The following is a 13,776-nucleotide window of genomic DNA, read 5'->3' on the forward strand; positions in this document are numbered from 1 at the left end:
GTAGAGAATCACAGTAACCTCAAACCTTCTTGGATGTGATTGGGTTTGTTCTCATCGTGTTAGCGTGGAACTAAAGTAAGTGATTCCATCACTGCACTGACTCAACAGCCAGTAACTGACCATAATCAATAAGTATGAAGAGCACAATGTACTGTTTCCAAATATCCGTTGAACATGCATTGGTGAGGAGGAGTTCGGTGAATTTACTGAATACTAGTTTGTTGTTTCCCTACATTCGGTTAGTGCCTTTCATTACAGAGCTCAACATTTCAGACACTAATGAACAGATTGTACAAAAATTCAGGATGCATGACTGCAGTTTAGAACCCATGGCTTCCTCACTGCAATGTACAAAAAAGTAACAAATAACCAAGACATGACTTTCTTATTCCACGCTCTCAGTTTATTACACGTCAAACATCACAACATTTCATTGTTTGCTGGGAGGTTGATGCACAGTTGCCTTGGACAGAAGTGGTTATTTTAAAAGAGCTAAAGGTGGCGTAAACTCTGAGATTTGTTAGATTGGAAGTGTGAGCACTTAAATTCAAATTTTTTATACATCAAATGGCCAACATCATAGGTGAAGGGAGTAACTGACCACAGAGAATATAAATGAACATAAATCAAGCCATGAAATGTGAAACTCAAGTTTGAATGAACTCAAAGTGCTGGAAATGAGCTTACTGTAGCCAGTGAGCATACATCCACCGTGACTTTTTATTTTCAAAACTCAAGGTCTTGCTTCTCACCTCACATCTAAATATAAGGAAATTGATACAGGTCAGGTAGATTATACCAGATCAATAGTATTGATATAAATTCTTCCAGTAGCTGTGGATGTGTAACAGGTTTCATTAATCTTTTTCCACTTTTTCATAGCCTAAATGCAGAGTCATACATATCACATTACCTCTATCGTTTCAACAATCTAAATATCATTTGGTTCCCTCTGATGACAGTTTATGGATTTGATTTCGGTTAGTGTGAAACAACAAAAATGTCTAAAGATCAAGTATGATCAAACATACACAGTATAGTTTAAAAAAGCAATTTTTCACGTCTGTTAAAAAATGATGATGTGCGCCAAAGGCACTGTAAAAATTCCCCGTAGGAAAAAAATCTAAAAGGCAATAAATTATCAAAATACTACAGTAACATTAAATGTCAACACAGTATATTTGATATCTGTCAATAAGCCATTTGCTTAGAATTTATTAACTCTGTGCTTTTTATTATATGTATGATCTTCAAATAAGCATTATAAGAATTTTGAAACATAAGAAAATGGGCTTAAATTTTCTATACTGTAGCTTGTAGAAAAAGTGCTTAGTATTTGAAATGACAGGCTGTTGATCAAAGCAAATGGACTTTTCATTGTGCATATCCTTCAGGAGAAAATGTGACAGATCTGTCTAATTGATGGCTTTACAAGAAATGGTAACCTACAGAATAAAAAACTTGTCTCATTATGAGAGGAGCAATGCTAAAGTTGGCCACCAGAGGGTGGGCAATTGCATACCAAGTTCTGATATTGCCTACTCAGGCTTCTCTTTCTTAGCTAGGGCTCAGCATACCAGATGATAGAATGGCAAGATTCCTGTGCCATGTTCACTAAAATGTAAACGGGAACTGCACTGACCTATCACTGACTGATTGCTGGCATTTCTCCTCTATTGTATTGTCCTTGTCAAGTCAGAATGACTGGCAAAGTTTACTTACTTACTGGGAGTAATGAGAGGCAGTTATGTAGCGTATGCCTTCAGTGGTCATATTGTTGGTGTCACATTCCATGCTATCGTCTCAGCTACAATGGACAGGAAAAGCCCAAACATACTTTTTCCTTACACAGATAGGGCAATATCTCCTAAAGTTCATTGACTTTCTATTATTCACAATACTGTTATCCTACCATCCAGATGAATTGCTGCAGGACCATTTCATTGGTCATGTTCTAGTAAAAACATGGCACTGAAGTCTGCCCTGAGAAACCCCTTCAAAAGTTAATCTGAGATAGAGTGTTACAAAGGAGAAATACCTTCAAAAACTAATCTGAGATATAAGTGTTACAAAGGAAAAACAGGAAACCCCCTTCAAATGCTAATCTGAGATATAGTTCTACAAAGGAGAGACCCCTTCAAATTCTAGTCTGAGACACAGTGTTACAAAGGAGAAACCCCTTCAAACACTCGTCTGAGATATAGTGTTACAATGGAAAAATCCCTTCAAACACTAATCCGAGATACAGTGTTACAAAGGAGAACCTCCTTAAAATGTTAATCCGAGATAGTATTACAAAGGAGAAACTCCTTCAAAGGCTAATCTGAGATATAGTGTTACAAAAGAGAAACCCCTTCAAATGTTAATGAGATACAGTGTTACATAGGGGAAACCCTTCAAACGCTAATCTGAGATATAGTTTACAAAGGAGAGACCCCATGAAACAATATTCTGAAATACAGTGTTACAAAGGAGGAGTGAAGACTTCAAACACTCTGAATTTAATTTTTGGATCAGTCTATATAACAGCATATGCACTATAACCAAATATTGTTAGGATTACAAGTATTGCTTCCCGAGGCTCTTCATGGTATATATTCTCTGTACCTGTCACTTACCCTCTTCCCAGCCAAAATAATCCGTAAATTACACCTACAATGTTTACGCCAGGTCTCAATAGGCATTTTCTGTTTCCCTTAGCCCACAAAACTGAAGGCAAAGGCGTACATTGTGCATGTTAACAAGAAGGCACGACAAACAGTCTCTGTCAAACTGTCACATCAAGTGGGTTTTGAAAGAAGGTACAGAACGGACACTCAGCACTGCCTAACCACGTCTGACCTCCCCAACACACACAAGGGCAGAGACATGCAGACTCGTGTCACCTCAAAAGATGCCAGCCCGCCACAATGCCACAGGGTCCCGCAACAGCACCAAACAAGGCAACTGCTGGGCTATTCACTCTTTTGACACCTGCCGATTGGAGGTCTGTTTACAAATCATCTCACAAAATGGACAAAAGTGATATGCATTCTGAGATAGAACTTCAGCAACATGGATAGAACACATTTGATGCAGGACTGAGGAGAAAGAATGATGGACTGCCAGATATTCCTTACACTGAGACATTTAACCACTTAAAGTGACATCAAGAATCTGTCAGATTCTGGGACATCATCACATTTCAATTAATAATACAAATCTTGACAGTATTTCCAGCAAATTTTTGCAGCAATGCAAGCAATTTATAGATCAGACTGGAACAGGCAAGAGGTTGTCCAGATATGACATTAACTCTGACTGAAGTGAACTCATTTAAGGTGTTATGTCTTTTTGCTTTCACTGAGGGGCCAAAATGGCTGTATGTTACAAATCCACCTTAAGCCAAAACGTACAAATGAGACATTGAGCTATAGAAGACTTTAACACGTTCAAAGTATATGTCTATACGTCAAAGTATATATCAAAGAAATATTGTCAGGTGTTTCTATTTTGATGATGGTGTGTTTCAATGTATGTGGTTAACATCTACACCAAAGAGAGTGCATTTTAATTACCAAGCCTATGCATCACAGTTTGTCATTCCAAATGTCATGTCATTCCCAGTGAGCATCACAGCATCATCCAGTCATATTTTTCATACGACTCAAAACTAACAATTAGAACCAGGAAAGTGTTTTGTGACTTTGTGAATTGTATGTATTTTAATAAAGGAGAATATGAAACTATATGTTTAGTTTTAAATAGACTCATGTATTGCAGGGGTAGAGGGGATAGAATGCTGATGTCCAGAGAATATAAAATTTTGCTGTCTACAAACTTTCAAAACCAAATGTAGCAGATACGTTACTTGTCAACTGATGTTTTTCACAAAACCAAGGGAAAGATTTCTGTTCAGCCATATAATTTTCTTTTGGATACACAGGCAACCCCCAGTGGTTAAACAAGTTAATGCAGTATAGCTTTAAAAAGCAGGATGAACACTTACTTTCCACTGTGCACAGATTTCAGACTGACCAGTAGATAAAAAGAACATTTGAAAAACCAGCTAAAAACATGGAAGTATCTCAGACTCAGGTAACTGATCATACCAGACAGGAACTCATCTGCTTTGAAGGTACTAGAAGTCATGGAACATAATTAAGATTAATGTTACATCTAGGATGTGACACATCAATATTTTATGCTGTATTTTTTGTTTCTGTGCTGAATGGTTCGTTTGCAGTTTGACTTTAAAAATAATCAACCACACTGCAGTAACACTGGATAGATCAGGAACAGCAAGACACACCTAAAAATATCCAGGTATGAACACAAACATGTTAAATGTTAAGGAAATACATTAAGGGTAGCATCAGATGCGTCTCTAGAGCCCGACATGAATGCTATGTACTCTAAATGTACCCAGCACCCTGTAGCAACAGAGTTTAAAAAGAAGCAGCAGTCTCCGTTAGATCACTGAGATTTGGTTAGGATTTCCAGGAATGGGCACCTAGCTGTGCTGCAGGGTTGTAAGACCCATCTGCTTAGACAGGAATAAGTGTGGACTGGACATAACTGCAGTTGAAAGATGATCTGCGGAAAAATACTGGTACCCCAGCCTGAAGTTACATGCTGCCTGTGTCAAACTCCAGGCATCCCTGCAACCCTGACAAATGTAAGTTGGATGGATAGATGCATCTCTGGAAAATATGTGCTGAAAAAGTTATAGAATAGGTAATGTAATAATTGTCTGGCTTCTGAAAGATCCTTTGAATTTGCAATGGTACCTCCTCAATAGATCCTTACCCCACGTTCCCAAGACCTGTAAAATCACTGTCAAAGTACTGTCATTACTGGATCACAAAGCCATTCTCAAACAGAGATGATTAAGCCCTGTGATAATCCACAAAATATGAACAGATATGGAATGCAATAAAGAATGGAATGTGCATGAATGTAAAACAATGTAAACATCATATTTGTAAACTTCTTTAAATGAAATGTGGCATTAGCACTATGTTGAATCATAAATATGTTAATGATTTGGAGTGCGATTTCACTGCAAATACACACTGTCATCAACATCTCAGTGAAATTTTGTTTGTAACAAACAAGAAAAAAAAACTAAATTGAATGTGCACCCTTTTTGCACACAGATTTTCGTTTCCTTTGTGTGTCCTTTGTTTAGAAATAGACGCCATTCTCTTCTGCCATCGTCTTGCCTGTTCCATCTCAAACTGTACAATATCACACATACAAAAAAATGTCTACTCAAGTTAATATACAGATTAAACTACATGTCATACACAGGTATGTTACGATTAGGTAGAATATTGGTTTTAGGTTTCTGCATCTCATATACGTGTACAAGTTCTCTATGTTGTTATTTTGATGAGTATCCCTTGAACTACAAACAAAAGGAATACCACTTCAAGTAAGTACTTATATACAACCCACAGGCTGTTGGTCGAGGAGATCACAACCTTTGAGAGAAATTCTGATGAAGACATTAGATCCAGTCTGGGAGACACAGGATATACCAGGTATTCTCTCAAAATCTGACCAGCCCTTTGAAGGCAAGAACTCAGTTGTCAAATGTCAGGATGACCAGTGCAGGACAGAAATGCCAGGCCCCTCTCGTACCTGCATCTTCTGCAGTCTCTGAAAGAGAAGCTGGGCAAGCAGGAAGAGATGTTCAATTTAAATTTAACTCTAAAGTTTTTCAATGTTCGTTTTTTCTGAGGTAAAAATTGGAAATAAAAATTCAAATACATTTCTGTGGCTACGGCATGTTTCTTGTTTTCCCTTAAGCTCATGATGCAGTGCAGTGATAAAAATGTTTACGCTCCCTCTGAATTTTTGGCCCGTCACCGAGGCTGCAAAGTAAACAGTCTAGAAGATTCTAGAAAGAAAAAGATTGGAATAAAAGTCTAAAGCGCACAAAAGTCTAACATCTCCTTCGAGCCGCAGGGAAGTCTGTTGTCAGGGCTACATGGTGCCGGACTTGTCGGATGATGAGGAGTTGTTAGGGAAGATCTTCTCGGTGGGGGTGACGGCGGGGCTGCCCACTCCAGAGGAGCTGGAGCTGCTGGAGCGGTGCTGGGCCGGGGCGGGTCTGGAGGGCCGCATGGGCGGCGGCCGCAACTGGGCCCCAGCCAGCCGGGCTGAGAGTGCCGGCTTGAAGGTGCTCAGCATCTCAGTGTTGGAGCTGCTGCTGCGCCGCAGGGCAGCGTCCGGGTCGCGGATCATGATAGTGTGCAGCGGGCTGCCCGGCTCCGAGCCTGCTGGATTCTTCATGGGCTCCAGCGTGTCCAGCACCACGTCTGGGGCCTGCTTGGCTGTGTTCTGGCGCTCCAGCTCGCGTAGCTCATGCAGGGCCGTGTTCATCGTCTTCTCGATGTCCTACACGAGACACGGATAAAGCACTGACTATGTATCACCACATATTTCCCAAATGTCCCATCTGTTCTTCGGAGAATTCAAACTATTATGACATTTTCCCTCAAGCAATTTGACTGATAAAGACAAAACGATGACAAGTTCCTTAAATGGCAGAGGAAGCATAATAGCAAAGCTGCTCTGCTTAAAGCATTAACACTCTGCAATGTCAGCACTAAACAATGGTGTAGCATCCAGTACAGGGCTTGGATCATTGATTGAAGGATCAGATTGGAGCAGACTGGAGCAACAAAACAAAAGTGATATGTCACCATCCTGAGAGATTCTTTAACTCCCAGGATGCGCTTGGTGACAAACTGTCTAATGGCACCAGGTATATTACTGAAACAGTGAAAAAAGATACTTAGACATTATTATACTACTAAACTTGATCAGTGTCTTTTCCAAAATCCTCACAAGAGCTCTGTTATTATAATTCCATTACCTCAAGTACTGATTCTGCACACAATCAGGAGAAGCTTGCATATAAAATAAAAAAATTTTTTGTATCTTCTTATCTTCTGCGAAATCAACTCCACTATTCAGCATAAAACAGAGATTAATACAGTGCAAGTCTCTCCTGAATTCAGATATATTTACTTATGCATCTTCTGTCCTTGCTTTGACTAACCCTTTGAACCCTATCCATTTTTGAGCGTTTTCTATCCCTTTGATTTTAAGCTCATTACATTGTATTTATATGAGCTACCCACATGTCTGACCCTATTGGCTCTCTGACGGTTCCCACTCGTCCGAGGATGGGGCTCCTGAAGGCTTTTCCCCATCCCCTTCATGGTGTGTGCAGCCTTCCTGCAGGTGGCTGCAGCAGAGCTACCCCCACGACAGCAGAATAGTATCGTGCTTCATTAAATCGAGCAGTTTTGATTTGTTTTATGGTGGCTCGAGTGCCAATCCCGCCATCAACCCCCAAAGAAATTGTTTCCCTGCAAGTTGGAGGACTGCATGCAGGGCCGGATGCAGTTTAACATCATACCCAGGACACAGCAATGCATGCTTTTATATATTTTTATTTATTACTTTCTAACATCCGAAACAAATGGAAATAGAAAATCATTGTTAAGTGAAGAAATATTGAAACAAACACGCGAAAACAAAGCATACCAAATCCTATTATAAGCTCAAAACAAATATCTTAGGAGTAATATTCTTTGGTTTGGTTTATATTTACTGTTCTGCTAATAGTTGGTAGTGCGTGGATCATTGCGCTTTGTTATCTGGGGTGCTTTTTGGTGGAAAATGTTTAAAATATATGCCTCATTGTGCACAGGATTACTCTGGAATAGTTTAGCGTACAACTTGCGCAACTTGATCAAGAAAGTTCTCTCGATTCCAAAGATTTGTGTTTCTTGTCTGTTCTTTATACGTATCCAGTTACGAGTCTGACATTAATGGGTGTGAAAATCAACGCATTTTGCATTTATTGGGTTCTAAGGATTAAGGGGGAAGGAAAATGCATAAGTTGTGCAGAGTATTAGGATTGCCTTTGATTTAATGCTGGAATCAGGGATGTATTGGCTTGGGCACTTATAATGACTGGCTGGCTTCTGGAAGTGGTGTTCATCACATAACCTGGAACTTCAAGCTACTATCTGATGACTAAAACAGCAGCTGTGGGCATATACAGGCCCAAGCAGAGAGCCGGAAGGCCACAGGAGAGTCCCATCCCCTGGTACTCATTGACTAATGATAAGGTGGGCTCTCTGAATGAAGTATGGGCCCTCTTACGCCCCCCACTTTAAAAAAAAAACTAGAATCTCCTCTGTCATCAGTTATACCATTAGCAAATGTGAAGCCATAGAAGGTAGTCCTGGCTTTTTTTAACTGGCAGTAAGTTCTTCCACTGCTGAAGAAACAGACTGCAAAGGCACTGGATAACTGAACAAGCTGCTGGGTACCTCGGCGAGGGCCTCCGCCTCCAAAGACTTGTGGTCCCCCAGGCTGCTGTGACGCGTGGCCCCGGGTGCTGGCCTCAGCGGGTGGCCCTCTGGGTAGACCTTCCTGTCAGGGTAGTTGATGCTGCCCACGCTGCCGAACGTGCCCAGTCGTCGCTTCTCGGGGCTCTCTAAACGCCCCCTGTTGATGGCTATCTTGTGGGGGCTGCTGGGGCAGGCGGCAGCCCGCGGGGGGGTGTCCACACCCCGAGGGGGGGGGCTGTGGCCGTCGGCGCCGCTGCGTCGGCGGGGAATGGCAGCTCCATCGGAGCGTAAGCGCACTCTGGAGGCAGGTAGACAGGTACTGTGCTTAAGAAGTTTTACTTCTTAAATGGAATTAGTGAAATAATTCAACTTTTTGAAGATATTCTAATTATATGACCAGCACCTGTATATATATATTATATATTACTATTATATATTTTTGCCTCTGTATTGCTGGCTGGAGACCTGCTAAATGAGATTTCACTGCCCTGTGTGCTGCATGATGTAAATGTAGAAATCTGGAACCAGCTCTGATGGGATGGTGTTAGCATGTTTTCCCCACGTCCATGTGGACTTCTCCATGCACTCCTGGTTTCTTCCAAAGACACACTGTTCTTGTAAGCTATTCATGCTACCCATGTGAGCATTCTGGCTCAAAACACAGTGAGACTAACTGGTTAAGTGTTATTGCAAAAAGTATTTAAAGATGTATTTTATTACTTTGGCGATTAGTAACCATAACACCCCGGAAACCACAGCATATTGCTAATTATTTACCATCTCATGTCGTCTCTGGCAAAACAGGTGTGAGAAAAGGAAGTTTTCTGCTAATACAGGAAGAAATTCAAGCGAGAAGTACCCTTTTGGAAACATGTTCCAAACTGAATCTCATCCAAAGGTTAATTACAGCCCAGAGTGGCTTAGAGAGGCATTAGAGAGCTAGCCTGGTATTTCACAGGGATCAGAGTAAGCCTTAAGAAGCTTGTGTAAACGTGTAGACATATAAATGTGTGCGGGTGTATGTGCGACACACACAGAATCTTCCAGATATTATATCAGACCCATCTTCACTGCTCTTAATCATAAAATAAATACTCCCTACTTGCATGTGGGGTGCATATTTTTATGGAGCTGAAAATCAGGAGGTGAAGATATGGGGCTTAAGCTGCCTGAGGGTCTCAGCGTGGCTGCACTTACCTTCCCATGACCCCCCCGAAGCCGTAGTCGGGCGAGGCCTCGCAGGGGGACGGCATGTCGTTTTTGGAGGAGGCCTTGTCGTCCAGGAGCGGCCCGCTGCTGGCCTCGCTGTCAGCCTTCTGGCTCAGGCTGTCGGAAAAGGCGTCGTCCCTGAAGAGCCGTGAACAGAAAGAGCGCTTCAGGGACAGGGGCCAGTACAGACGGGGACACCCACTGCGGTCTGCTGCTATGGTGATCTCATTTCTTGCCCCATAAAGAAATAATAAAATACAGGCATCCTGAAACATAATACCACCACCGCTACTCCCCATGCACTTCTACTCTGTTACTCCTCAAGCGTAATGGTATCTGAGCTGGGGCCATTTATGCAATAAGTGCAGAATGGAATAAAGAAAAGTACAGAACAAACACTGAGTGTTTCAATCATCACTGCAAATACTCAGGAACCAGGTGACATGAAAAAGAGAGTAACATGCCCAACAACAGGTATCACTGAGGGCCGTCCTTCCATCAAACAGTAAACCAGTTTACTGTTATGTTGTAAAACTTGCATTTGGCTCTCAGTATTAACTTTATTGGTGCAGATGTTATTTTAAATCCTCCCAAGCCAAGAGCAGTGTAGACCAAGCATAATATTTTTCCATCTTTTGTAGTGTCAATTTTTTTTTTTTTACTGGAAACACCATAGTCATTTATCATTATAATCAATATAGTCTAACTATAGTAATGAGAAAGTATCAAATCAGGTGTACTTTCTGATTTCAAAATCATAAGTGAAATGCATACTGTATGATGTGTACCCGGATGGAGCTGTCAAACATTTTAAAGTTATTTAAAATCAGGTGTACTTTCCGATTTCAAAATCATAAGTGAAATACATGTGATGTGTACCAGGATGGAGCTGTCTAACATGTAAAAGTTATTTAAAAGCGTGTTCCTTCTGAGTGAGGCTGAGTGTGGCTCTGTGGGTTTGGGTTCTGTGCCTGTATTCCAAAGGCCGTCACCTCAAAGCCCATGGTCAGCAGAGTGATGTCACTATGGGCCTTTGTACAAGACCCTTATCCCCAGACACTCCAGGGACCAGTTGACCAAGCCTATCTCAACTGTACATCACTTTGAATAAAAGCATCTGCTGTATAAATAAATGCCGTGACTGTGGTAATGCTTGCAGGTATTAATCTATGCATGGACTGTAAGGCTGCTGGGTGCAGTGATGTAGTCGGCGGCCTCACATGTCCTGCACCACGATGTACTGGTGTGGAATGAGCCCATCGACGCCGTTGTGCCGGCCCTCCCACCAGTCCTCAGAGGCACGGTGGTACAGCAGCAGGGACGCGCCCTTCTTGAAGGAGAGCTCCCGCGGGGAGCGGCCTGTGTAGTCAAACTTGGCGATGGCTTCGATCTGCTCCACTTCTACAGAGAGCAACAGACACACGCTTTTGGTTACACTTCTGCCCCATGCGTGGCCTTCAGTTCAGACACCGGGGTCTGTGCAGTCCAGTGGGGTAGAGCACTCTCTTCGTAACAAAAGCTCGCAGCCAAAAACCACCTGCAGAAATAACCATCATGCAACCGTCATTTCTATATGTACTTTACGATACCTTAGTTCTTGCATATCCCATCTTGTTCTACTTTGAGACATAGAGAAAATTCCAGGTGAGGACTGTGTGCCTGTGCTCAGATGGTCGCTAATTAAAATCCCTCGACTCGCAGAGTGATTTCAATGTTGGGCCCTTGAGCAGGGCCCTTACCCCCCAATCATGCCAGAGACTGGCTGACCCTATTTTCTCAATTGTGCATCATTCTGGATGGAGGCATAAAAAAAAAAACAAATAGATGTAATATTTATGGTAAATCATCTGTGTATTGACTTTAAAGGTGCCGAATACAGATAAAACTTTGTCTACGTGTCCAATCTTGTTCTGCATTGTGACAAACACACACATTAACAAGTGAGAGTGCAGGGTCTGCCCCTTTTCTGGCTCCAGCATTCTGTGGCCTCTCTCAAGGACCCAACAGAAATGCGACTCCACTAGCAACTGGAGTAAAACTAGTGACATGAAGAATCAGCTCTACAGAGAAAACAACAGGAGAGACAGGGGAAACAACAGAGGAGGGAGAAAATTTGACTTATTTCAGCTAGAATTGTAAAACAGACCCCCCCCCCCTTCACCCTGACCAAGAGAAGAAGCTAGAAGATCACAGAACGGTATGTGACCCCCTGCTAGTGGGGGGGAGGACTATCTGAGAAAAAGTAGAAGAAATGACTACACATGAACTAGGGGGTATATTGGACAGGAGGGGTAGATCTAAGATCTAGTTAACTGAAGCTACAATATGAGTGTTCTTTCAATGCTAATTTGACCACAGGTTAAAATTCAAAGTTATCATGTATGGAAACATATTTAGGAGATTCTGAAATGAAGCTTTATTTAAGGTCACACTGGAAATCTCTCCTGAGGGGGATTGGAACCAGTGACCATCTGAACCCAAGCACAGAGGCATAAGCAGCTGAGCCAGGTGGGGGCAGTATGTGGCTCCTCCTCATCTAATGCTTAGAATGGAAATGCTCTATGACTGTGGGAGTTTCCTGAGAGACACAGTAAGCCTCAGAGGCCTCAAATTAATCCTATGCCAGGGTCAGAGGATAAGTAGATGCATTAAATAAACTGGCTATCAGCGGGAAATGTGGGACCTGGCCTGTAAGCAGGGTTTATTAATGCTTCCAAGGATTTCATATAACTCACCGTCTCTGCATATGCCTTAGCCTAGTGAGGATGGACCCATCCAGGGATTTCATAGAAATCGCCGTCTCTGCGTCTCCCCTAGCCTAGTGAGGATGGACCAATCCGAGGATTTCATAGAAATCGGCGTCTCTGCATATGCCTTAGCCTAGTGAGGATGGACCCATCCAAGAATTTCACTGAAATTGCCGCCTCTGTGTGTCCCCCAGCCTAGAAAAGATGGACCGATCCGAGGATTTCATAGAAATCACAGCATCTGCAAATCCCCTGAGCTAGTGGGGATGGACCCATCAGAGGATTTCATACAAATCGACACCTCTGCGTCTCGCCTAGCTTAGCGAGGACGGACCTGTCCGAGGTTTTCATACAAATCGCAGCCTCTGTGCCTCCCCTAGATTAGCAAGGATGGACCCGTCGCAGCCTCTGTACCTCCCCTAATCTAATGGGGATGGACCCGTCTGAGGTTTTCATACAAATTCCCGCCTCTGCGTAACCCCTAACTTAATAAGAATGAACCCGTCTGAGGGCGTGATGTGTGATTTGAAATGTTGTTCTCTGCTGAGGTCATGAGGAATACCAGCAGGCCACAGCTCACTTTCATAAAGGCCAGCTTCCCCTTTTCCTTTCGAATGGATGCAGCCCTGTGGAGCAGCTTCATGTTTAGAAGCTGAGTCATGTGATCTAACCCCTCACAGCATATTAAATAGGAGGCTGCCTTCTCACTCCTTTCCTGCAGTTCTTTGCTTTCACTTACAGAAAGTACAACTATGTCGAAGCATTATGTTTAAGAACAGGCTTAACCATTGCCTGGCCACAGATGACAGACATTTTTATACATTCTTAACCCAGTTGACTACAATCTGACTATCCGTACTCTGGGTTTCTGAGTCCGTTTACTGGCGTTTATCTGCAAAGGCAGGAGCCGGAAAACACGAAACAAAGGAAAAGCCCTGTGGGATTTGTTTGCTGACCGTGAACAAAGTAAAAAAGGGTAACAGGCTGGGGCAAGGCAGTGAGCCAGGAGCATCTGTTTGTGTGTTTGCCTGTGTACGCATATGGGGGGAGGGGGGTTCAGCACTCACAAGCTGTCCCCATCCACCTTTGGGATTCCTCTCTGCCCAAGATCCATCCAAAACATGAAAAAATGTTAGTGATTTTAACGGCTGCAGCACCCAGAGGAGGCTCCTTTTTCAGGGAGTGGATGTACACCCTGAAATATCCCAGGTCAATCTTATTATCTCTATGGGGTGTTAGCAAACGAGGTCTAACTGAAACTCCTCTTAGTAATCAATAACACATCAGAAGAGGGCAGAGGACATTTCTAAAGGGAGCTTCACTGAGGGAAATACTGCTCTGTGTGGAAACCAAATGCCTGTTCGTGCATCTGACTTTAATTATGAAGGTCCAGACTCCACACAGCTTAAACACGCTGCCACGGGGACTTACCAGAACCGAGAACGGGGACTCCAGCCTAAAAG

At 42.6% G+C, this 13,776-nt stretch overlaps 1 protein-coding gene across 2 annotated transcripts in view; it reads right to left on the minus strand.

Annotated features, from left to right (window-relative positions):
- Positions 1-381: 381 nt before the first annotated feature.
- The window catches only part of LOC125746976 (SLIT-ROBO Rho GTPase-activating protein 3), an 81,736-nt gene continuing 68,341 nt past the window's right edge, over positions 382-13,776 (minus strand). For both annotated transcript variants that reach the window (XM_049021583.1, XM_049021582.1), the window contains exons 19-22: positions 10,787-10,967; positions 9,555-9,704; positions 8,337-8,655; positions 382-6,384 (exon numbers count right to left, since the gene is read on the minus strand). In XM_049021583.1, coding sequence (XP_048877540.1) covers positions 5,971-6,384; positions 8,337-8,655; positions 9,555-9,704; positions 10,787-10,967 — 1,064 coding nt within the window. In that variant the 3' untranslated portion in view covers positions 382-5,970. The remainder of the gene's footprint in view (positions 6,385-8,336; positions 8,656-9,554; positions 9,705-10,786; positions 10,968-13,776) is intronic.

The sequence above is a fragment of the Brienomyrus brachyistius genome, chromosome 8 (genome assembly GCF_023856365.1).
Source record: "Brienomyrus brachyistius isolate T26 chromosome 8, BBRACH_0.4, whole genome shotgun sequence".
In the NCBI taxonomy this organism is placed as follows: domain Eukaryota; kingdom Metazoa; phylum Chordata; class Actinopteri; order Osteoglossiformes; family Mormyridae; genus Brienomyrus; species Brienomyrus brachyistius.